Source organism: Kockovaella imperatae, assembly GCF_002102565.1.
Source record: "Kockovaella imperatae strain NRRL Y-17943 chromosome Unknown BD324scaffold_5, whole genome shotgun sequence".
In the NCBI taxonomy this organism is placed as follows: domain Eukaryota; kingdom Fungi; phylum Basidiomycota; class Tremellomycetes; order Tremellales; family Cuniculitremaceae; genus Kockovaella; species Kockovaella imperatae.
Window position 1 is genome coordinate 380,528 of NW_019028945.1, and position 22,905 is coordinate 403,432.

At 51.8% G+C, this 22,905-nt stretch overlaps 9 protein-coding genes across 9 annotated transcripts; 3 read left to right on the forward strand and 6 right to left on the reverse strand.

The window, feature by feature from the left end:
* Positions 1–6: 6 nt before the first annotated feature.
* On the reverse strand, positions 7–747 carry BD324DRAFT_578431 (hypothetical protein; the record flags this gene model as incomplete). The annotated part of the gene is made up of 1 exon (XM_022013322.1): positions 7–747. One exon carries the CDS (start codon positions 745–747, stop codon positions 7–9), a length of 741 nt encoding a protein of 246 aa, XP_021871666.1.
* Positions 748–1,382: 635 nt separating this feature from the next.
* BD324DRAFT_622852 (hypothetical protein) lies at positions 1,383–2,186 on the reverse strand. The gene is made up of 3 exons (XM_022015521.1): positions 1,846–2,186; positions 1,574–1,780; positions 1,383–1,496 (listed from the first exon to the last, which is right to left on the reverse strand). Exons 1-3 carry the CDS (start codon positions 2,134–2,136, stop codon positions 1,455–1,457), a joined length of 540 nt encoding a protein of 179 aa, XP_021871667.1. The 5' UTR covers positions 2,137–2,186; the 3' UTR covers positions 1,383–1,454.
* Positions 2,187–2,320: 134 nt separating this feature from the next.
* On the forward strand, positions 2,321–4,155 carry BD324DRAFT_622855 (cryptococcal mannosyltransferase 1-domain-containing protein). Its single transcript, XM_022015522.1, has 4 exons — positions 2,321–3,322; positions 3,439–3,738; positions 3,797–3,918; positions 3,973–4,155. The coding sequence occupies exons 1-4, from the start codon at positions 2,450–2,452 to the stop codon at positions 4,079–4,081; spliced, it is 1,404 nt and encodes a 467-aa protein (XP_021871668.1). The 5' UTR covers positions 2,321–2,449; the 3' UTR covers positions 4,082–4,155.
* A 34-nt stretch (positions 4,156–4,189) lies between these two features.
* BD324DRAFT_650237 (hypothetical protein) lies at positions 4,190–5,019 on the reverse strand (the record flags this gene model as incomplete). Its single annotated transcript, XM_022018118.1, has 2 exons — positions 4,190–4,233; positions 4,287–5,019. 2 exons carry the CDS (start codon positions 5,017–5,019, stop codon positions 4,190–4,192), a joined length of 777 nt encoding a protein of 258 aa, XP_021871669.1.
* Positions 5,020–5,458: 439 nt separating this feature from the next.
* Positions 5,459–8,685, forward strand: BD324DRAFT_641823 (hypothetical protein; the record flags this gene model as incomplete). The annotated part of the gene is made up of 3 exons (XM_022017450.1): positions 5,459–8,006; positions 8,056–8,197; positions 8,253–8,685. 3 exons carry the CDS (start codon positions 5,459–5,461, stop codon positions 8,683–8,685), a joined length of 3,123 nt encoding a protein of 1,040 aa, XP_021871670.1.
* Positions 8,686–9,240: 555 nt separating this feature from the next.
* On the reverse strand, positions 9,241–9,900 carry BD324DRAFT_650239 (hypothetical protein; the record flags this gene model as incomplete). Its single annotated transcript, XM_022018119.1, has 1 exon — positions 9,241–9,900. The coding sequence occupies one exon, from the start codon at positions 9,898–9,900 to the stop codon at positions 9,241–9,243; it is 660 nt and encodes a 219-aa protein (XP_021871671.1).
* A 2,398-nt stretch (positions 9,901–12,298) lies between these two features.
* BD324DRAFT_391291 (hypothetical protein) lies at positions 12,299–13,192 on the reverse strand. The gene has a single exon (XM_022012664.1). The coding sequence runs from the start codon at positions 13,073–13,075 to the stop codon at positions 12,578–12,580; it is 498 nt and encodes a 165-aa protein (XP_021871672.1). The 5' UTR covers positions 13,076–13,192; the 3' UTR covers positions 12,299–12,577.
* A 1,356-nt stretch (positions 13,193–14,548) lies between these two features.
* BD324DRAFT_391775 (hypothetical protein) lies at positions 14,549–18,237 on the reverse strand. Its single transcript, XM_022012665.1, has 11 exons — positions 17,612–18,237; positions 17,099–17,557; positions 17,039–17,047; positions 16,857–16,992; positions 16,641–16,810; positions 16,277–16,588; positions 15,993–16,229; positions 15,804–15,953; positions 15,727–15,764; positions 14,822–15,677; positions 14,549–14,764 (listed from the first exon to the last, which is right to left on the reverse strand). Exons 1-11 carry the CDS (start codon positions 17,989–17,991, stop codon positions 14,671–14,673), a joined length of 2,841 nt encoding a protein of 946 aa, XP_021871673.1. The 5' UTR covers positions 17,992–18,237; the 3' UTR covers positions 14,549–14,670.
* A 115-nt stretch (positions 18,238–18,352) lies between these two features.
* Positions 18,353–22,898, forward strand: BD324DRAFT_641828 (CPSF A subunit region-domain-containing protein; the record flags this gene model as incomplete). Its single annotated transcript, XM_022017451.1, has 18 exons — positions 18,353–18,370; positions 18,422–18,619; positions 18,677–18,941; positions 18,969–19,011; positions 19,062–19,613; positions 19,661–19,744; positions 19,771–19,820; positions 19,854–20,173; positions 20,214–20,353; positions 20,393–20,719; positions 20,768–20,933; positions 20,958–21,239; positions 21,285–21,866; positions 21,920–22,195; positions 22,246–22,339; positions 22,388–22,568; positions 22,608–22,670; positions 22,724–22,898. The coding sequence occupies 18 exons, from the start codon at positions 18,353–18,355 to the stop codon at positions 22,896–22,898; spliced, it is 3,816 nt and encodes a 1,271-aa protein (XP_021871674.1).
* Positions 22,899–22,905: the final 7 nt, after the last annotated feature.

The following is a 22,905-nucleotide window of genomic DNA, read 5'->3' on the forward strand; positions in this document are numbered from 1 at the left end:
GCTCGCTCAAATCTTTGGCCAGCCAATCACTGGACCGCGATACAAAGGAACAGGAGCCAAAACGTACGGATTCCAACCTGTCGGAGGGTTCCCTTTCCACTCTACATTCGCTTGAGCCGATACGCCTGGCGGTCCAACCATCTGATAAGGGTATTGCCAACCTCCCCATCCTGCCTGAGCGAGTCCACCAGGAGCCCTGTAAGGTAGGTCATTCGCCCATAATCCACCCCACATGGTCATGATAGCTTCGTGTCGCTTTTTAGCTTCTTCCTCTTCCATCTTCGTGCGCTCCTTTTCTGCCTTCTCGACGAGGGGTTTACCAAGCTTGTGTAGGGCTGCTGAGCCTTCGACGGAGGCTGCACATTCGGCCAGACCCTTGACTTTGTCGAACAGCTCTACAGCTAGTCCGATGGGACAGACACTGAGTAGGTCCAAGACTTTGTAGTTGTATGGCCAGGGAAGATCAATCCGAGCTTTAACAACTTCCATGATGATCTTCTTGTAATCATCATTCTTGGTCCAGTCGCCAATGATCGCCGCTTCTCGTTCGGTACACATGTTCTTGCGATCACCAGAGAGAACGTGTTCGGTAAAATCCCGGACGGCGCCTTCCGGGTTGATGACCATAGGACTGGGTGGCGACAGCGAGCCAAAGCCAATCCATATTGAACGAATGGCAAGGCCAGCGATACCAGGCGCAAGATAAGAAACGTCGCAAGACGGGTGTTCAATTTTGGAACACAACATGGTACACTAGACTCACTGTGAGCTAGGTGGGATCGCTGGGATCCCCCATCCAATTCCCATACCATACCCATATCCAGCAGGCATCGACATCATCGGTGCTTGATTAGGGATCGCAGGTATTCCCGGTGTGAGACCTGGCCACAGAGCGTACGGAGCAGCCATTGCGAGCGCAGAGGGTGGAGGCAGGGGTCGGCGGTGTACCGGGACGGAGGCGAGACCGGGAGAGGTCAGTAATGACAGGGGTCGACCTGGTGCTGCTTTACGGAGTTTACGAGGGGGTAACTCCGACAGGTTGACGTGAGGGTGGCGAGATCAATTGAGATAAGGCCGCGTCATACGATGGGCAGTCCAACCTCTATGGTGAGTGCAAGCGAGATAATCACGACCGCTGGTGAGATGTACGATTATTAGTAGGTACTGCTGAGATGGAAACAGAGATGAGAGGACGAGATCAGATTGAATACTGAGTCGACATCGCCTCGCCAGCCTCGTGTCCATGAGACGTGAGGGACAGCGTACAAGCGAGCGGCGGAAGGATGGGGGAGATCGCGATGAGGTGAGGTAGAACAATAAAGGACAAATCGTGTGTGCCAGGCGCGATAAGGGGCGCGTACTGGTATACACATCATACACACTCTGAATGAGACTGCTCACGATGCATACAGCATGTCATTATACTCCCGAGTATATTGAGGTTATGAGCCCAATCACTTCTTGTCGTTACCTCCTACAACGGGAATCTCACCGACCTACACGAAGGCGATCAATGATGACGCTCCATAGCGTTCAGGACCCAAAGGTACCCTTGACACATGTGTCAACTCACCATTCCTTCCGGTCTGACATCTGCACCTTGGGCCCACATCCTGACGAGATGTACCCACACGCCTGCTCCTAAACCGATGGCTGCTCCTCCTAGCGCCAGTGTAGGTAATCGAGAACGCTTCAGGAGAAGAGTAGGGACGATGAGGGCGCCGAGGGCTGAGCCAATGATTGAGTAGTCATCTGTTCGTATTTGAGATGGGTTGTGGCTCTGTTGCACGTGGGGTACGATCAGGAACCATCGCACCCATGTCGGACGACAATCCATCGACGTACCAATCTCACAACTCTATCTTCCAATGCTGCCGCCGTTTCACCTCTCAATCGCATGTATCCCATTCCCGCGCCTAGCCCTGCTCCTGCGACCACTCCTCCTACGCTCGCTCTCATCCACCTCGAGACGCTCAGTGGATTACGCCTGACGAGACCAAACAAGAGATAAGCAGGAGGGACAATCATCCCGGCCGTTTGGGCGACTTTGAGCGAAGCATGGGCTACCATGTATGACATGCCTGCTTCGGGTTGAACGTGACCATTGATGGGTTTGGGAGCACTGATGAATGACATGACGGCCGACACACGAGATGATTAACGGTTGCAGGTGAAGATGTGTTGAGATGGTATATATGTATATGTCTCGACGTCACTTCTCGGCTCACATGGAACATACGGAGATGCATGGTAACTCCGCGGGTTTCGGGATTTCCCGATATCCCGATATGAAGGTATTCTTCTGTTATTGCTCATTGTACAACTAACCCACACACACTCCATTAAGCAGACCACCTGCGTGTCGAGGATTCGGGAATCTGACATCGCTGGGCAACATATCATCCGCAAAGGTAGAATCGCTGCTCGTGACTAGAGCACCACTTTCCCCATGCCCCTCGCTCGGGGTACGATCCTCCTGTCAATCTTTCGACGAGACCCGTTCTTAGCTATCACGGGTACGACTTTTATCCTGGTCATTGCTTATAGCATTTTCCACACTCCTAATCCGGCCTCATCATCTATCCAATGGCCGGGGTTTCTCCCTTCCCATTACCCACCCGCTGCACACGCCAATAATCCTCTTTTGAACCAGAAACTTTCAGCCGCATCCCAGTCCCTGTTGGAGGTTTGCCGGTCCTACGGAGCATTAGAACAGGTCTACGTCGACCCAGGTCTCACAGACTCTCAAACAAGACGCTATGCTCATTTGAAAAAGGCACCGCGATCCTACCTCCCATCTACTACTTCGTCTCGTCAGAGGATCCTCGTGGTATCGACCATCAGGGAAATTCACAATCAACTCCCGGACCTTTTAAACACCCTCATTGTATTGGTCACTTTTCTCGGTGCGGAGCGGCTCACGTTCTCATTCATAGAAGGACCAAGTGACGACTGTACAACTCAAGCTTTTGACCGGGTCATTGGGCCTACATTACTGTCTCTAGGAATTCCACAGAACCAATTGCATCTCATCACTGGTGAGGACAAGATTGATTTCGCAAACCATAATCGCATTGCCGTTCTCGCCGATTTACGAAACCGAGCTTTGGCACCATTATGGTCAACCGCAACCGGAGCAAAAGGATCATCCTCTAGCCAGAGCTATCAAGCAGTGGTCATGATGAACGATGTGTTTTTACACGCGAGAGATGTGCTCGAATTGCTGCATCAACACGTCGTTTCCAAAGCGAGTTTAACGGCGGGATGGGACTGGTGGAGGAGACGGCCGGGCTACTTTTACGATATATGGGTGGCTAGGACGGTGAGTAAACGGTGCATTCATCCATCGTGCAGCAGGCTCAACCGGCGACATTGCCAATCTGCCGTCCGCCTTTGGCGTGCTCGACCGCGAGATGTTCCGCGCTGACTACTCATCAGATCGACAAGGGCGATCTTTTCTATCCCATTACAGGTACATCGTGGTCCCCTTCTACCGATCTTTTCTTCAACTCCCCCGCCACACGTTCCGCATACGATTCACTACTTCCCTTCCAAGTCTACTCTGCATGGAATGGTCTAGTCGTCCTTGACCCAGCGCCATTCTTGCCGCCATACAACGTCAGGTTTCGAAAAGGTGATGCGAGCAAAGGCGAATGCACAGCTAGTGAATGCACACTCGTCGCTCAGGATTTCTGGGCCAATGGCTTCGGTAGAGTGCAAGTCGTACCCTCCGTACAGGTGAGTGTGGTGCGACATGTAGCTCTCCCGCACAGACCGCTCGCTGAGCGGCCTTTAGCTCGCGTACGAAATTCATCCAGCCAAAGAGAATCGGGATGATCTAGCGATGCAACAGGAGAAATTAGGCTGGGTAGACGGTGTCCCGCCAGAGTCAGAGGCAACAATATCTTGGTCAACCACGTGAGCCATTTTGGCGTTGACGAGGCCAGAAGGAAAGCTCACTCGCCTTCCCAGACCTCCGCCGAGGGTTCGATGTCATCCTTGGCCAGAGATCAACGGTATAAGCGCGAATGTCTGGGAGAAGACATTATGGGTGGACCCGTTGTCGGGCCAGCCAGTGTGAACCGCTTGTCCTCAAGGGAAGCCTGGGTCAAACATTGTATGCCACGAGCAATGCATTGATGCAATAGTAAGAATGTACATGACAACGTCGGTCCAGCCCACCAAGACTCTACTTCTTCTTGCCCTTGCCAAGCTGTGATCTCTTTCCTTCACCTGTAGACAAACATCAGTATTCGATTTGTCACGGGACACCGCAATCCACTCACCCTTCTTTGGTGTAATTTTCCCAATACGTCTCCTCCTCGTCAGCTTCTTGATTCTGTATCTTTCCTTCCAATCCGCTTGCCAAGCTGTCGGCCAATACTCTTCAGGAGGTGCAGCACCGAAAAAGTTGTCCGCTCCAAAGTACATGGAATCAGGGCGAATCCCAGCTGCTTTGAGGGCGGCCAACATCTCTTGGCGTGTGGCGGTGGCATTCTCATTCTGAATCTGTGTTTCCTGTGTTTGAGGAGTGGTGGCTGCAGATGAATTGGTTTCGGACGAGACGGTAGTAGTCGATAAGGATGAGGATGAGGATGACGAGGATGTTTCGGCCACGGTAGATAGATCGGCCGCGCCTTCAAGAGAAGATGGAGCTGAGACCGAGGCGTCTGGAGATGCGGGGGATGAAGTCGCGATAGAGGCTTTGGACGGTCCAGGCACGGTGTCGGGCTTCTCTTTGAACGTCGCCTTCTGCATCTTCCCATACGGTATACCCGGTATGAGACCCGTCCAGCCGGGATACATTGCATGAGATTTTGAGGAATTGGCCTGGGACGGCCTAATTATGGTATCGGGGTAATACTCGAGAAACTTCTGTCCCATAGGTTTCTTCCGTAAGTACTTTGTCCCTTGCCTTGCGCCTGTCGGGTTGTAAGCCGTCATGAAGATTTTGGAACGCATTTGGTTGAGGACATTGTGGATTGTTTTGGGCACTACGACGAGTTCTTGAGGTGGCATGGTGAGCCCAAGTGCGAGTCGCAACGGGATGACCAGGGACAGATTCCAAGTAGCGAATATATCACCTCTGTTTGGGAGACTCCGAGGCTTTCTCTCCAATCCAATCTGACCAAGCCTGTTCCAATTCCAGAACGAGCAATCGTACCCCTAATCGATTGAATGAGTGGAATTTCAGCTTCGTTGGTCAAACGTCTTCAAAGCATCGATCAACCTTATCAATTGACCTTGGCTCTGGGACCTGCCACGTCATCCTTTCTGTCACGTGGTTGATATCGGCCCGAAGCCGGGGGGGGCAAATCACGCCATGATCGACCATTCCGAATTTTGGTCGAAGCAGCATCGAGAGGTCCATCGTCCATTATTCATCCATCCATCGACCTCGAACGGTGGTCTTCTTTGAATAGCGCGGGTGTGTGTAGTACAGGAAAGTCCTCGCACCATGGCTCCTATCGCCCTCACGTCGTCCCTGACCTCTCCTCCGGGTCTGCCAGTGAAGAAATCACCTGTAGCTGCAGCTACCAAGAACCAAGGTATCTCCTTGGAGGGGGATAGCACGCCCTATTCTGCAACGTCCACAGCAGTCTCGGAAGATGGGGACGACAAGCATGTCAAAGTTGCCCCGCCGTCACCAGGGTCATCACCTAGAGAGACGATCGATGAGTCTTTACCTCGGATAGAACCTGGTCAGCCGGATTACTATACCCGTCTCTTGGCTTCTTCTGCGCCTGTCCCATCGACCAAAGCAGGCACCGTAGTCTACGGATCAGCCATACAAGTGCTCGAAGCGCTCGCTGCGAAACATAGCGATAGTGTTTGGGTCTACGACGACGCTGCTCAAGTTGGATTTGGCTTGACATTGTCATCCTGGAACCTTGCCTCTGTGCATTCCGTTCAGACCCGTCAAGGAGCAGGACTCGAGCTCGCAGGATATGCTCGAAAGTCAAAGTCAGACGCTCGACTCAGTGTCTTTGCAACGACCGCCACGCTGTCTTATCTCTTGCCGAATCTGTCTTTAATCCAGGGGAATGTTGTCGTCCATCTCGCCACTACAGAAGCAAAGGAAGATTTGACACTTGGCGATTCCCTTTCTGGTGAAATCGTCAAAGCTTTATCGGGTTTACCAGAGGAATGGGACACAGTCTTTTCATCTTTCGACACTGTGGAAGTCGCTGGCAAGATCTACGGTCGTGAAGGCAAGATCATCCACGTTGTCGAATCTGCGCACTCTGCCCGGGAGATTGCCTCGTACACTTTTCCCGCCCCTTCCACTGGCACTATCGGAGACTTTACGCTCTCCAACCCGTCAGCTTCGGAAATTACACTCGCGCTCAACGGTAGCCTCGCTGCAACTATCTCATCCGGTCAAGCATCATTGATTCTCAACACCTTGTCCCCCTCTCCCGATGCTCTTGCTGCGGCGATCTCAGGCAAGACTGTGACATTGCTTGGGACCTCCACATCAGAAACCAACACTGTGCGCACTGCACTACTCTCAGCTCTCTACGCCGCCTCTGGCTCCTCCAAATCCCAATGGCCCACCCTGAAGGCTATCGTCGCCCCAGCACGCTCACCCGATCCTGAGGTTGCGGCCAAGATCGTCTCGTTCTACACCGCACCACTTGCACCCCTTCCTCAGCTTCTCACCCAACTCTTCCTCTCCTCTCCATCACTGCATACCCGACTGGCTCAGTTTGGCTCGGCATCGGCTCGAGGTCTGAAATCTGTCCTCAGTCTCTCGCCATCGACATCCTCCCCGCATCCAGTCTCGTCCAACCCCTCAGCCTTTGTCACTTGGGTATCGGATGCCAACGTGCTCAAGTCTACTGACGTCCTTTCAAGCGCTGCTCAAGGAGGTATCCTCGTCCTTGAGCTGCCATGGACAGAAGAAGAAGTCCCTTTGAAGCTGAGTCGAGGAGAAATCGAAACGATCAAGTCGAAACAGCTCCGAGTTTTCTTGCTCGACCTGGACCCCAGCGCATCCACCCTGCCAACCAAGGAGACTGTGGCGTTCTTGCTCTTGTATACTGGTTCTCAGAGACTGCCTAACGGTATCCGAAAAGTCCTTGACGCTTTCCACTCTGGGCATTTAGGCCGAGAAGACGTTGAGGATGCTCAAGCTGGTCTATCAGAGCTTGACGTCAGTGCGTGGGAGGTTCCAGAACTGGAGGAAGGCAAAACGGAGAAGGTGAAATCAGCCTGGGAATGGGACGCCCTGCCAGGTCAAGCCGGAGTTGTTTCCCTTGACCAAGATGCGAAGCCTGTCCAAGGTCCAGCCGATCTCGCCGCTCGACATTTGCTCTTCAGGGAGGCATTTGCCTTTGACGACGAGTCTCCCTCAACTCTAGACCCATTGGCCGGACCCGCTATCAACGCTTTGCGGCCTAGTGAATCGGAGAGCACATACCTCGCTACTGTATCTGAGAATCGACGACTTACGCCCCTCACGTACGATCGAAATGTCTTCCACTTGGAGCTCGACACCACGGGTACTGGTCTCAAGTACGAGATTGGAGAAGCGCTAGGTATCCACGGATGGAACGACGCAGCAGAAGTAATGGAGTTCTGCTCCTGGTACGGTCTTGATCCAGATTCGCTGGTCTCGTTCCCAAGCCCCATACGAGCCGGGGCGATGGAGACGCGAACAGTCTTCCAGTTGCTACAGCAGAATCTCGACCTCTTTGGTCGACCAGGAAAAGCTTTCTACGCATCTTTGGCCAAACTGGCAACATCCAAAGCCGATGCGATGACTTTGAAATTCATCTCTGCACCAGAAGGAGCGGACCTTTTCAAGAGAATGGCGGACAAGGAGACTGTGACCTTTGCGGACGTTTTGTTCAAGTTCCGAACGGCTCGTCCTTCGATCGAAGAGCTGGTGGGGTTGATTCCAGAAATCAAGCCCCGACACTACTCCATTGCCAGCAGTCAAAAGGCTGTTGGGGATAAGGTCGAGCTTCTGATCGTCACGGTTGATTGGATCAACTCTAAGGGTGAGTTGCTCTTCAGAGCCGCTACAAGTTGAAGCTCATGTCATGCCAGGATCCCCTCGATTCGGACAGTGCACGCGATATCTCGCCGCACTCAAGCCCGGAGACAAGGTTACCGTATCGATAAAGCCCTCTGTTATGAAGTTGCCACCTCTTGACAAGCAACCCGTCATCATGTCTGGTCTGGGTACAGGGTGAGTTTGACCTCGTCTTCGAGATGACTCCCTTGTCTAACTTCTTCGCTCTTAGTGCCGCTCCATTCCGCGCTTTCATGCAGCATCGAGCATGGCAGCGATCTCAAGGTATCGACGTCGGACCACTTTTGTACTACTTCGGATCCCGACACCGATCTCAGGAATACCTCTACGGAGAAGAGATCGAAGCGTACATCTCCAGTGGGATCATCTCACACGCTGGACTGGCATTCTCGCGAGACGGCCCCAAGAAAGTGTACATTCAACACAAGATCAAGGAGGACGCGGCATTGCTGGCAGATATGTTGACTGCAAAGGGCGAAAACGCAGCTTACTTTTACCTTTGTGGACCTACTTGGCCTGTACCCGATGTCTTTGAAGCGCTGGTAGGAAGTCTGCAAGAGACAAAAGGTATGAAGAGGGATGAAGCAGAGTCATTCGTCGATGCTCTGAAAGAAGAGGAGAGGTATGTCTTAGAGGTTTATTAGAGACCATCATGTTCTATTTGCTAGCTCTGGCGATAAAAAGGGCAGTTCATGGTAAAGCGGCAATATGCACCTATGTGTATCGCAATTTCCTTTCACAATCCTGTTCATGTCAGCGTACTTCTCGTCCGGATGGATATCCAGCCCCCGCCGCCTACACAAGCTCAGTCTTTGGCATGGCTTCCATTTCATCCTATCAAGACGCAGTCATGGTATTGATGCGTACTCGAGAAGTAATGTAACATTCAGTGTCCCGGGACTGAGCAGTGAGAGGAACAAAGGTGAGGTAGACAATCATTGGCGAATCGAGAATGTCCTGGCCAGGGGCTTTAGATACCAGGCTCCATGCCAAACAGAGCACAACGTGATTCGCTTCATGACGACGCTCTCACATTGGCCAATACTCAACCGGAGGAAGGTCCCAGAGTTGGTGAAAGCCTTGACAACGACAAGCTCCAAGCCAGCTCATACCTTGTTCATCAGAATCTTGCATGCTGTCATTTATGCACCTCTACCGTATCTTTCAAAGTCAAGTGTGATTTTATGGGACGAGTACTTTTACTCCTTGATATCTGGATACGATTTCTGATTTGGCTTCCAGCCAAATATTGCCCTTTCTGCGCCTAGATCTTTCGACTCAAAGGTCCCTCCAGGTCCCGTCATGTTCCATGAGAAGTCTCTTCGGTGCTTCTTGATAAACTTTACGGGCTCTCTGGATTCTCTGATCAAGAAGATGCTCAAAATGCTGTCCAGAGACACTCCTTGCGATGTCAACGCCTCGACGGTGGTCTGTACTTCGTCCGTTTCTGCTGCCCGAATGTTGACGGATCCAGGACCCTCATCAGCTTCATCGGTATCCTTGACTCCATAACGATGAACGAAAGACAAGACCTGGCTACGGCCGCTGTGAAGATCACTGATGAATTGATGAACCTGGTCTTGAGTAAAGCTTTTATCAAAGCTGGGTCTGTAGAACTCTCCGGTAAAGTCTTGGAGGACATCACGACCCGCTTCATCGGCCGTCGTGTCAGCGGCGTCAGGGATCAAGGCGAATCTCCATGTATCCCAGTCCGAGTCAGCTTTGTCTTGATTGATCTCAACCTTGACGAAGCCGACCTTTTTATAAGAGTCGCTCAGCTGGATGAAGCTGGGACGTTCCTGTACGGTCAACGCCTCGGTCATCATGGCGAGCTGGCTCGAATCGTCCTGTGCTGCCATTGTAGTGGATCTTGGTTGATATGGAGGCCGAAATGTGATGGAGAAGTAATCAAGGACTGCTGCTGTCCGATAGTCAAGTCAAGTTCTAGAGCGATGCAGCGCACTGAATTGATGTGATTTCGAGCCAAGAAGGCGATGATGTTCATGGATGACACTAAAGAACTCCGAATACAGACCAAGCTGAAAGGTGCATCATGATGCATGAGCGCTATGCCATCACCAAGGAAGACAGAGAAGGGGTGAGAGCAGTGGACGATAACTTGCTTCTGACGCGTCTCAGCAAGGGGTCAGCTTCGCAAAGGAGTTCAGATGACTTATGGATGTATAAAAGAAAACCGCCACATTGGCCATCCTCTGTCGCCACAAACAACAGTAGAATCCTGTGCTTTTTGCTCGAACACGGTTCAACTCATACATTGTACTTAGTCTGTGGGTAACTTGCATCCAGCTTGCGAGACCATTGTCAAGCTCACAGTCGCTCCTTACATTCACGCTTGCTATGCTGACATCTGCTGTGCCTATCAATCGAGAATCACACCGTTCGTCAATATTACGATACGCTCAGACGTATCCTAACACCAGCTCATCTTTTACGTGATCACACAGCCTTTTCTTTCTTTACTATACTTTCCCAGCGTGCAACTTACACGCAGATCCAGACACTCCCAATATTCCTGAAGTAGAAAAAGAAGATCTTTGTGCAACTTACACGCAGATCCCAGATAGATCTTTCCCAGCGTGCAACTTACACGCAGATCCCATGTAGATCTTTTCCCAGCGTGCAACTTGCACGCAGATCTTGTAGTGTCTACATTGTGGGTCCATAGGGCCTTCCAGAAACTATATAAGGAGGTGGTTTGTAGTCTTCTTTTCCCTCAGAGAACAATTCTCAGTAAAGTTACCTTTCAACTTCTTCACCACTTCACCTCATCAACCTCATTGCATCTCAATCACTATCACTCTCAACTACTCTTGCAACTGTACCTTGCACCCAGCTGCAAGACCCAGCCGTCCGTACACCAAAGCTATCCCTTTCTAATAGAAGGTGCGCTTATTACAAACGGTACTTGCCCCTCTTCTATTTGGTAAGCCCGCCCGTAACAGTCAAATCAGAATGGAAGGTCAGGTCAAGACCGGGGTGCATAGGTGAGACCCAATTGCATACATTGTGAGTCTTGACACCGTGCTTGTCACCAGGCATTCTGGCTTCTTTGCTACTGGAGGAACGGCTCCAAAGCTTATAATCACCCCCTGAGGTCAAGAGAGTCAGCTCCTGAACCGATCACCCAATTCAAGACTGTCGAGTCAAGATGCACATCTCTCAGTCAAACCATTCGGTACAGACGCTGAGCGCCAAGACGTGTGGAAGTCATGGGTGGTTGGCAGATCTCAACCACACTTGTTGTCGAGGTCCCCAGCGAGCATACGCCTGACGAGATTTGATCTAAGGCCGGTGGTTACTTTTTCCCCGATGACTTATGACCCCTTAGTATGATGGAGACAACCATTGCTCCGACCGGTAGCGCTTCTTAGAACTAGATCAGGGTCGCTGATGTGGATATGAAGCGACGCTCATCAATCCTCGGAGGTGCCCTGACCAACTCCTTCCACCCCCCCAAACTCCTTGACCCTGGGGCCTCTCTCCCTCTCTTCCTCTCTCTCTCTCTTTCTCTCTCCTTCCCTTCCTCTCTCTCTCCGACCTCAACCGTCTATCTCTCCATCTCTCTCTCCCTTTCGTCCTCTCCGGACCCCAATGTCGACAACCGAGACCGATCAGCAATAACTTTGATTTCGGGAAGAGAATCACGTGATGAAAGGTAGGCCCATGACTAGCCGTCCAAGAGTGATGACCGCGTCGCCCGTGGGGCTCGATCAATCTCTAAACGGGTATGTTCATTCAAGCCTTCTGCTGCAGGGACACTCTGGTGTGAGTCTGTGGCAGGTCCAAGAACTGAAGCAGGTAGCTGATCCGGCAAGGAAGAAAGCCGGCGCGCCAACGGCGTACACCAGCTGTCGTTGCGGCAATGTGCATCTGCTTCCAATGCTCAACCTGGCGATCACGGTCATCAGCAGTGCCCTGACGGTCTTCCTGTTACAGCCTTCACAGTGCCTTGGCATAGACGGACAAGAACCCCCGCCTAAGCATCTATTGTACGGCTGATCATGGAGGTGATAGGAGATGCCATCTGGCTTCGCCGATGGTCACATGTGGCTTGAATAACGTAGCCTTTGTGAGACAAGTAACCGCCTGCAAGTTTTTGCAAGGCTACTTGTTTACCATGCATTGTTGGACCTATGCCATATGTATGGACTGTGAAGAGCGTCGATGTCCCGTATGGACTGAATTTGAAAATCGGTAGAGCGCTTGGATACTGCCTGCAACCTTCAGCAAGTCCCTTCCTGAGTGCACAATCCAAGCTGATTGCTGCGTGTATGATCAATCCGCCCACAAACACTTGCGCTTGCTCTGCTGGCACGACTTGCAGCATACACCCGTCCCAGTGGGCACACACGTTGAGCCGGACGTATTGCAGCGTTTACAGGGAGTCCTGTTGGATTTTGATGGGAAGAGGACAGAGGAGGTACATACTGGGCGATGCACGTGGGTATTGTGGCGGACATGAGTAGGTCGATTATCTACCAAGCGTCCAAAGTGTGTTCCTGTTCCCTTGCGCCGTCAATTTGTAGCAGTTGACCGCATACCGCCGCCAAATGTTAGCAGATTATGCTTTTGAGCTTCTTGCGCTGTGATAAACAATCTAAGCAGTCTTCCAAGGTCGTGCAGAACGCCTGAATGATTGCGCCTCGACAACAGGGGACTGACGGACAGTATAGCTTGATCGAGCGCTGATGACAGTCGATACGCTACGCTGTGAGCAGAGCCAATCGCTGCCTTCTTGGTATTAGGCGAGATGGGGTATAGCATCAAGAGTGCTTGGAAGAAAGTGAGATCATCGGTGAGATTGTCGGTAGAGGCCGTCAGGCGCACTTGACGGGAGGCATGGGCGAGCAATGCTCTATGATCAGTTTCAGTTGATGCTCGCTCTGGGGTCTCAGACACGATGGTCTCCGGCTTACTCATCAAGACATTTGAAACCCCCGGTCCTTTTCGACGTGCCGCGTTGCCTGAGGCCTGTATGCAACAGATACCAACATCCTGCTTGTGATTAGTCATAGCCCCTCCAATCAGCTCACCCCTACTAGCCTCGCCTGCGTGCAGGATTGCCCCGCCGATCCCAACCGCGAAAGATGGAGTACAGACCGAATGCACAGTACTCCCAGGAAAGTAACTGAGACAAGTAAGCGTGTTGCGACCTCGACTAGAATCTCACTAGCAAAGACTCTTTGTGGCAGTTCCTCATGATCAACTCTCATCCTTGCTGATCGTCTGACGGGTGCACGCCTGGCAATGTACGTTGAATCAGATGTGCATTACCTAGAATTTGTGTCAATGATAGTACTGATACGATTCTCCAGCCCTTCGGTGACCTGCGTCCCGAAATATAAGCGTGGCCAACTCCGCACCGGTAGGCGTGTCAATGCGGTAGGATATCCAACGTTTCATCTCGTCGGTCTGATCGTAAAGAGTAGATGGAGAAAGATCTATGGCTTGCTACCACTTAAAAGGTCTATAAATTTACACTATGTACTTGGAGCAGCATTGTAAGTCTCCTGAGACGTGCAACGACAGTGAATGACCTGAAAGGCATCTCGTGATTTAAGAAGTGCGGGCCTGGTACCGCTTATCTTTCAGGCATGGCTGGTTTTTGGAGCTACAAATACGCCCCAGACGATGGTCTTACTACAGAGGTAGGTAAATGACAGGGTGATAGACCTGTGTCGGAGCTTACAGCCGACCTTGTCGATGCCCGTGATGTAGAAGGTGAAACACAGAAGGGTTTAATCGGTGATTTGCGCTTATGTAATCCCGGAGTCTGCGGCAACGAAGAAACGAAACGAACGCGCCTGACTTTTTCCTAAATGTGTCCGGCGACCCTCAGCGTCTGTGTTAAGGGCAAACAGTCATGTATAACTAGAAGCAAATAGACGGACCCTCTTACAACTGGACATCCGATCTGTCCCGACCACTTGGGAGACGTGACTGCACAGGAGGAGTTGAAAAGAGACCGACTGGTCAATGAGAATGACCATATCGGTACAAAGAGACCGGTGGCTAAACTCGCTAGTTATTCTCGATCAGATATGATGACTGAAAGCCTAAGACAGTCCGGAATTGGTTTCGCGACTGTATCGTGCCTATTCCTACGCGTACCACGTCACAATCACACGAGCTCCACCCTCTCTATTGGAATGTCTGTCCTCGCAACTTTTCCTTCAAAGCCCAGCACCTTCATTGTTGCCTCTCGTCCACGACCCATGCCTCTGTATCTTCCAAATCCACGATCTCGCCATTCGGCAGATAGCCTCCATTCTATGCGATGACAGAGGGGCGGAACGCCGCAAAAGGCACTAGGCGGTGCTGTAGTGCTGCAAATGTTTGACGAGTGGTAGGTGTCACTTGCCATATCGGACTATGTCTCAAGCTTTCACCAGCATGCCCCTGTGTATCCTGCTTTGCAGCCGGGTAGACCTCATTCATCCCTCTGCCACATCCTCACATCGAGGTCACTTGCCCAGCGCCACATTTACCGGACACCCGAAGAGTCGGTGATCGGCAATTCTATTTGTACAGTAGGAACGGACAATTAACGGGTGGGAAGGTGGGACCGACACTGTACGAAAAGGATCGACGGACTGCAGGTCCCGACCCTATTGCACCTCGGGTTGGCTGTTGGCAATTTTTGTCAAGATGTAATTGAGAAATTGGGTCTGCTCATCCTCGCCCATACCCTCAGAGCCGCTCCTAAATTCGCGGTCACGTGAGCTAGAAACCGAGGTTCACGGGACGTGCTTCGCTCACCCCTCTTCACGACCTTGATTCTGAGCTAACGCGAATGGGTTGAAAGAATTCGACCCGCTCGTATCGCTCGGTGTGAGCCCTGTATTGAAGCCCAAATCGCCGAAATTGAAGGCGTCATAGTTGCCTTGAGTGTACTGAGTTTGTCCGTCCTGAGTGTACAAAAGTGTCTGGTCGAAATGATTAACAGACTGATTTGGGGTGATGGACATGGACACATCGGGTATGTCTGAGAAATTGTACTGATCGACCGAGAGAGAATTTTGGGAAGGTGTCTTTTGACTTGATATCTCAATGGGCAGGTTTTGCGAGGATAATGGTGTTTGATTGGTCAGGGTCTCGAACAAGTTCGCAGGCCATGGGTTCTGACTCTGACCCGAAGAACGTTTCGCTGGCGGGGGTTGCAGAGGTCGGGGCTCGCGACGGGTAGTGGGAGATCCAAAGGGCTGATGAACATCTAGTCCAGGCATGGATGGGGCTACATAATCCCAAGGACTGGTAGAATTCGATGAGCCGAGGTTATCGCGACTGCGTAACGCAGCTTGTCTTTCCTCCATCTCCATCCTTTGTTGTTGAAGTCGCAGTTGTCGTTTCTCCTCTTCAGCTGCGCGACGACCAGATCGAGTCTTCGCGAGGCCTAGAAGCAGATCGACAGGAGTTTGGTCTTCTCCACGGGTAGGCCGTCCCGCGATCCGCTGTTTACCCGCGGCGGCATTGCCTTTTGCAGTCAAGAACTCAACGATCGCCAATTCTTCCTTTACCAGAGGCTCGGAGGTAAGTCCTTCGGCATCTGGTGCTTTCCCAGAGACGACGTTCAACAGTTGTCGTAGTTCGTCCGCCTGAGGAGATTGAGGATCGACTGTTTGGCGTAAGCAGTGGTCACAAACTGACGGGGGGAGCGGAATTACGCTTGATGGTTACCCCAAGAACCATGTATGAATTTAATCTGCCAAATCAGCCAGTATTCGATTTCTTGAAGACCCACACTCTATAGCCGCCGCTGTTGACAACTAAGTTGCCTTTACCCATCACAAATGCCCTTCTATTTAAGAGATCCGCAGTCGCACTTTCGATTGCGGCAGTTTTTGAGTACGCATAACGGCCATCTTGAGGTTTCCGTCGCAAGAGATATGGCCTGTATGTGGGTAAGAGAAGCTAATGATAATGAACTTGCCGATTCAATGTGATCCGCGTGTAGTACCATTCGCAAGCAAGCAAATGACGCTGTACAAAAAGATATGTGTGCTGTTTGTCCATCGAGGTATCGGGATTAGTCAAAGCGAAGAATGCCGGCAGTGAGTCTCGCCAAGCCAGCAGGTCGCGATCAAGGCTTAAGACAGTCGTGTAGTCAGGTAATGATACGGCAAAGGTGTGGTAGGCAATTCGACCCATGATTTCGGCAAGTTTGTGGCTGAGAGAACGTTAGCATTGTGAAAACGTTATCAATGTCAGGCTCACCGCAGAATGACATAGGTGTATAGGGTGGGCAGAGAAAGAGGATGTCCCTCTGGGTCGAACTCCGACTCTAGCTCGTCGTCATCCAAATTTGCAGGTGCACGAGTGTCCGTGTGAGCATCAGAGATGCTTGGCGGCCGACCGACCAAGAGCGCAATGGTGCGATCAAGGTGATACAGCTGAGCCCAGGCACGACGTCGGATCTCAATCTCCTTCTTATCTGTCAGATTCAAAACTGTGCCATCCCTATATAGTCCTTGTTGAAAGGCAGTAGTAAGCGGAGTCGATCCTTCTGCGGGACGGCGTGTCAACAACCTGGACGGACGAGTGAGCCAACGCAACCGCCTATCTTGAGAGGGTAACTCACATATATCGAGAGGCTAGCAAACCGGCGAACAAGACATCCAGATTGTCTCTTTGTAGCGCTTTAGCATATTCGAGACCGCTCCTTGCGGATCCATAGAACCGACGAGACCAGTCTTGTTGATCGTCCCGTGCGACCAGCTCGTGCGGAGCCGATAATGTAGCAATAGCCAACTGGAGGGGCTCAGACTCAAACGGGAGGGGTGAGACTGCTACGCACCACTATGAAGAGCAATGGCAACCACCGCAGTGTGTCGCCGTCGATCTTTGGATCCGTCGGATTCTTGGCTAGGCAATCAAAGAAGATATTATATCGCTTCATGAAGCTGTTTCTATTCATCTTGTAGCGTGTCCAGCTAATGACATATTAGCAGGAAGGAGAGGCAGAGGCTTCAAACTGACTCTATATCCCTAGGTCAATGTCAGCACGTTGTGACTCGGGAATTATCATGGGTGACTAACCGGAAATACAGCTCGATCAGTCCATCTGCCATTCGGCGGCCCGGGACACCAGCAATGACCCATTCAAGATGGCCCTTTGAGATTCCGCTCTCCCTCAGAGTCGACAGTATAGTCTTGAGGTCTGGGCTCTCTTCGTCCGTCAAGTTGATCATTCTCCCTTCTCTTAGTCCCCAACCATAACCACTTCGTCCGACTCCGGTGGCATGAAGACTGGCAGGGAACAATCCCGATGGAGGTGGCTTCTGAGGAAGCGCTTGTCGAGGAGCGTTGTCTGACCTGGATTGAGGATGGAAGATTTCTTCTCCAGACGCTGTCAAGGACGACACATCAGGTGAAGAGTGACTTGATGCACCATGTACGGAGGGAAACGTGTGAAGAGCTTGTACCGGAAGAGCGCTGACCAAGCGGGACAAGAGCGTCTCGATAGAGTTGAGTCTCGCATTGACATCGGAAGTGATACTGTGAGAAATGGTTCAGCGACCCTTCATTTGATACACTCAAAGTCAAACTGACGTATTTGGATCTTCTACACCATTTAAGAATGGTCGACAAAGATGAGGGACCTTTCTTGCGACACACTGCGAACATGGCTCTTTCCTATCGCATTTCTGCTTTCTTCTGTGGCATTCGACACAGGAGAAGTGTACTCGAGTTCTCTTGTGGTCTTTTCCAGGTCGGACCGAAGCGGAATCATCGTCCGTGTGCAGTTCGTCCTTGGCCGAGTCCCTCTTTTCACTGCCCGTCAAAGAAGGCTTGCGCTTCTTTGTGAGCGGTACAGAGGATGATGAAGCTCCATACGAGCCATTGAGAGCAATATTGGCTAGTGTGCTGGGTTGTTTTGAGCTTGAAATGACAAAACCAGAGGGATCTGCAGGAGAAGGCGGAGTTGACATATTTCACCCAAGTGTGCGTTCGGCAGCGTGACTATTGCTAAAACGTTGAGAACGATGAGCGGTTCAGCCTGGTTATGTAGTTTTCTCAATTAACGTTCGTTGTAAAGCATGTGTAGCAGGGAGTGTTCACGATTGAAGTCAATAATAACAATGAACTACTGCCCCATTCCAAAAAGGAAGTCGTGCGCACGACGATCCTCTGTCACGTGATCGCGTCGGCTGATTGCGGCCGTCGCCAGCTCGACCTCCACTCGCTCGCGATGGTCATCAAGTCACTCAAGGGCAGATCAAATCTGTATCGAACATTGAAGGTCTCGAAGGGGTTGCGATCACGCCGCAGCTCGCAGTACAGCTAGACGATATGCTGTACATCGCCTCAGTGAGCAGTGTCATACCATAAGCGAACACCCCCGCTGACCATCTTCGCGAGGCTCTATCACCTACCCCGATCCTCGATACGCTCCGTGTCAAGGGCTTGACAGGGCCAGACAGTATATCTCTAGTTGTTGCTAAGCCAAATCGCATCGAAATATGGGATGTGAATGAGGCCGGTCTCACTTTCAGTGCCGATCTTGAATTATGGGGCAGCGTAGTGGGCATCAGTCTGGTCGAGAACACCGAGGTACCAGTCAGTCCAATATTCCCAAGATATCCCGTCGCTTCATTTGACACCTGAAAATAACAGGGTCTCAAACCTCACCTATTAGTCCTCTTGGGCCCTCCGGACGCTCATCTGCTCCTCTTATCTTTTCAACTTGAACCTTCGCCTTCCCTCATAGTGACATCCTCCTTGGCACTTTCCCCACCCACTCCTACACTTCGTCGAGCTGAATTCTTCAATGGTGTAATATCGCAGGGTTTCACCGCTTTGGTGAGCTTATGGGTCGGTGTGGTGTCCTGCATCGAGATCGATGTGGAGAAGGAGAAGGAGGCGAAACGTAGGCGTTCAAGTGCTGCTGGCGCTCTGAACGAGTCAGATCGAGTGCAAAGGCTTGTCTTCAAGGATAATTTCAACATCAAGTGAATAGCAGCGAGAACTTTGAACATCCTCCTGCTGACCTTTGATTCAGCCTCCGCGAGCACAACCTGCTCCATCTGGCTTTCTTGCCGAGCTCCAGCCCTCAGAACGAACCCACCCTTTCGTTCCTTTGGCTCTCTTCCAACTCGACTCTACATCTTCAGGCTCGCCGGCTGGCTGCGAAATCTCGAACGTTCAACGAGCTGTCGAAAGCTGTCGATGTTGTCATGCCTACGGGCAAGACTTCGGTGGAGGATGACACCGACTTCAACGATATTCCACTCTCTTGCCCCGCAGCGAGGCGGGTAGTTCCTGTCGATTCTGAGCACATGCTCGTTATCGGGGACGAACATACCTGTCTATACAATCTCAGCTTCACACCTCAATCCCCACAGATATCTCGCGGCTCGCTGTCCTCAAGTCAAGGGCCTAAAAGTCCCCGCGGGGCGAACACTCAACGGAGTCCTCAGAATGACATGATGGGCGGGTCTGGCAAGCGGCGAAAGTCTAGTGCGGCTGGGTCTCGCTCAGGTTTAGAAGTTGGTGAACGGTGGAATCTGAAGCCGCTGTGGCGAGTACGTCAGGGATTCGGCACTGTCTTATCGTGCGTTTCCTTGTCTGGATGTCAGCATGGAATTGACTTTTCAACAGTGCTACTGTGCTCGAGACGCACGCGAGCGGAGCGAGTGTGCTAATTGGGGACGAGTGCGGTCGCTTGACTTGTATCTCGTGGGAGTCATCGACAGACTCGCAAAGTCCAGGACTCAGCCAACGCGCTTCCTACTCGGTGAAGAAGATCGATATGGGTGTCGTGAGTACTATCCCTTGCGATCGGGATCGCCAGAAACTCAAAATGTCTGCCAGATCGCACCTCCTTCGTCGTTGACCTACCTGGATAACGGATATCTTTTCCTGTCATCGGGCTGCAGTGATTCATCGCTCGTCAATCTGCAAATTCCCTCGGGCTCAGAAAGTTGCGGTTCGTCAGCCAGCCCGACTAGAGGCATACCAATCCGAAAAGGCAAAGGCAGAGCCTCCGGTCAGAGCGCCGATTTCGCCGACGTGGAGGACTCAACAACGGGCTTAACGTCCATCAAGGAGAGGTGGACGAATCTTGCACCGGTCAGAGACTTTGACGTCGTCCGGGAAGAAGGAGGAGGAATAGTAAGGGTCGGAAGTGCATAGGCGTGCTGACATGGTACAGTCACATCTTGTAGTGGCGTCTGGCGTGTCGAACTCGAACTCGCTGCGTATCATCCGCAGCGGAGTTGGCTTGGAAGATTTAGTCACTATCGAGGGGATCGAAGGGATCACCGATCTATGGCCTGTAGCATCATCCAATGGGTATGCTCAATACGCCTGTTTATTCTGATTACCCTGCAGGTCACCGCTTCTGCTCGGGTCGACGCCGACATCCACTTTCGTTCTCCAGATCGAGCCAGAGATCACCGCCGTGGACATTCCGGACAGCATCGCTTCTCGCCCGACTCTTAGTGCAGCGGTGCTGGAATCATCACTCGTACAGATCACCGCGTGTGGCGTCGTCTTATGGTCAGACTTGGCATCTGGTAATCAGGCAGGCAACTGGGAAGTCCCCAACGGCGAAGAAATCGTTGCTGGTCATATTTGCGGATCGCTCGTTGCTGTTGCGCGACGCAGAGGCAAAGTAGACATCATAAGTGCCTCCTCAAACGGGTTGCAATTGCTCGTGTGAGTCGCAGCTCGATCCCGCGCCACGCGCCTGACATGGCTTTGCAGATCCTATGAGGCAGGTGCCGAAGTCGCTTCGCTAGCGGTAATTCAACTTCCAACATTGCCATCACCGATCATTGCGGTCGCGACTTGGGAGAAGGAGATCCTTGTTTATGCTCTCGATCAAATACAGGCTGGCGCCTCGGTCGTCACCTCGCTATCCGAATCATTCGTCATCACCTCATTGCTACTCAAGCCCTCATTGGGCACTTTGACCTCGACTAGCGGCGTCCAGTTGATTGCGGGTTCAGACGACGGCTCGATGATCACATATGATCTTGAGCCATCGGGTGATCAAGGAGAAATCGTCATGAAGGGCAAACGTCTCGCGAGTCTGGGCAATAGACCATTGAAGCTTTGTCAGACTGCTGGACTGGCGGTGGGCGAGGATCAGATCGTGGCAGTGGGCCTCACGGAAAGGATGTCTGTTGTATTCGAGTCAAGCGATCGCATCGACTTCTCGACAGCCAGCAGAAAGGTGAAACTATTCCTTTACGCAGCAAATTGCTGATTTTTTTCCCAGGACATCGTCGCCGCTGCAAACATCCCGACAACGGCCTTCGGTCACGTCATTGCCTTGGCATCTGGTACCGGCCTGTCGTTCACCAGAGTGAATTCCCTCAAGAAGCTATCCGTCTCGACGATGGATACTGGAGATCGCACGGCGAACAAGATCATCAGCATGACGACTCAAAAACTATTGGCATTAGGGACAGTGTCACGAGTTCTCGAATCTCAAACTGGCGACGTTTTGCAATCAAGCTATATCGAGCTTCGAGATCCAACAACCTTGGACCTGCACGTTGACCTGAGGCTCAAAGATCGCGAGGAAGTCACTTGTCTCCAAGAGGTCCTGTTCAAAGAAGATTACTATCTCGCGGTCGGTACTGCCATACTCCCGAACGATGAGGATCTAGATTCTCTTCTGAGCATCAATGAATCCTCATTGTACGCCCAGAGCGGGAGACTGCTGCTCGTCGCTCCTGAGCAGGATGCTAGCTCTGGCGAGTGGAAACTCAAGATTGTTCACTCGAAGGACGTTCCCGGACCTGTCAATGACATCGCAAGCATCCATGGCTTTTTGGCTATTGCAGCGGGCAGTACGGTGAGTCGTCCGGCTTCCTTCAAGTGGATTGCACAGATCTGATCCTTCGTCAGGTCACCACGGTCAAAGCTACTGGTGACCACTCGTTCCTCGAAGTGTGTGATACGTTCTCGTCAGTCTTTGTGGCTCAACACCTGCTCGTCGTCCCACCCACCAAACTCCACAGCACTCCACGTTTGATCGTCGGGGACGGGATGCGCAGTCTGTGCGTGCTCGAAGTGGACCTAGCCCTCGCTACCGTGTGGTCGGAGGACAAGGATATGGCGACGCATCAAGTTATGGCATTACAGAATGTCAAAGATCAGGGACAAGGCTGTATTATCGCTGATGTGGGCAGAGCTTGTGTCAAGCTCGTTAGTCGCGCTGAAGTTTTCTTAAGGGACACTCTAATCTTTTAACCTTCCGTCTCGACGAGTCTTTGGAAAGTGCCGCTTCATTCGGACTTCACGAGGATGTCGTGCGATTCAGACAGGGTCAGTCGAGCTCCGATGAACGAGCCAAGTCAACTGACAGTGCTGCAGGATCCCTCGTGCCACCATCGTCAGCTCCGGAAACCATGACTCCGGACCTCTTGTTCGCCACTGCCGACGGACGGATTGGAATCATCGGAGAGCTTACGACGGCTGCATCACAGACTATGAACGATCTCCAGAGGAATATGGCTAGGTATCATAAAGGTCCAGGAGGGATGGATTGGAAGACGTGAGCATGGTCGGTCGAGAGCGCGCTGACGTGTACTAGCTGGCGACGTGGAGGAACAGAGCTGGTCACGAAGGATACAGCTGGATTCGTTGATGGCGATTTGTACGTCTTCCGCATCTCAACGTGGCGCGCACTGACCAAATGTCGACTGGCAGCATCCAGCGATTCCTCGACACGAGCTTGGTCTCAGCTGCTGATGCCGAAAAGATGCTAAATGGCACGAATGCTCATGAGCACGTCGGTAAACTTGGCCCAGATGGTCATGGAAAGGTCGACGTTGAGCGAGCTGATGTCCTGCGGGTGCTCGAAGCGGCGGCCGGGTTGTACTAATTAATGT

What these genes read in the sequence shown, in the direction of transcription:
- BD324DRAFT_622852 (XM_022015521.1), bottom strand. Translation starts at nt 2,136, where the DNA reads ATGTCATTCATCAGTGCTCCCAAACCCATCAATGGTCACGTTCAACCC. An exon ending in AAGATAGAGTTGTGAGATTG is followed by an intron (nt 1,781 to 1,845) that starts GTACGTCGATGG and finishes CACGTGCAACAG; the next exon opens with AGCCACAACCCATCTCAAAT. An exon ending in ATGTCAGACCGGAAGGAATG is followed by an intron (nt 1,497 to 1,573) that starts GTGAGTTGACAC and finishes GCCTTCGTGTAG; the next exon opens with GTCGGTGAGATTCCCGTTGT.
- BD324DRAFT_622855 (XM_022015522.1), top strand. Translation starts at nt 2,450, where the DNA reads ATGCCCCTCGCTCGGGGTACGATCCTCCTGTCAATCTTTCGACGAGAC. An exon ending in AAGTCGTACCCTCCGTACAG is followed by an intron (nt 3,739 to 3,796) that starts GTGAGTGTGGTG and finishes AGCGGCCTTTAG; the next exon opens with CTCGCGTACGAAATTCATCC. An exon ending in ACAATATCTTGGTCAACCAC is followed by an intron (nt 3,919 to 3,972) that starts GTGAGCCATTTT and finishes TCGCCTTCCCAG; the next exon opens with ACCTCCGCCGAGGGTTCGAT.
- BD324DRAFT_391291 (XM_022012664.1), bottom strand. Translation starts at nt 13,075, where the DNA reads ATGACTAATCACAAGCAGGATGTTGGTATCTGTTGCATACAGGCCTCA.
- BD324DRAFT_391775 (XM_022012665.1), bottom strand. Translation starts at nt 17,991, where the DNA reads ATGTCAACTCCGCCTTCTCCTGCAGATCCCTCTGGTTTTGTCATTTCA. An exon ending in ACGCGGATCACATTGAATCG is followed by an intron (nt 15,954 to 15,992) that starts GCAAGTTCATTA and finishes ACCCACATACAG; the next exon opens with GCCATATCTCTTGCGACGGA. An exon ending in AATCAAGGTCGTGAAGAGGG is followed by an intron (nt 14,765 to 14,821) that starts GTGAGCGAAGCA and finishes CCGCGAATTTAG; the next exon opens with GAGCGGCTCTGAGGGTATGG.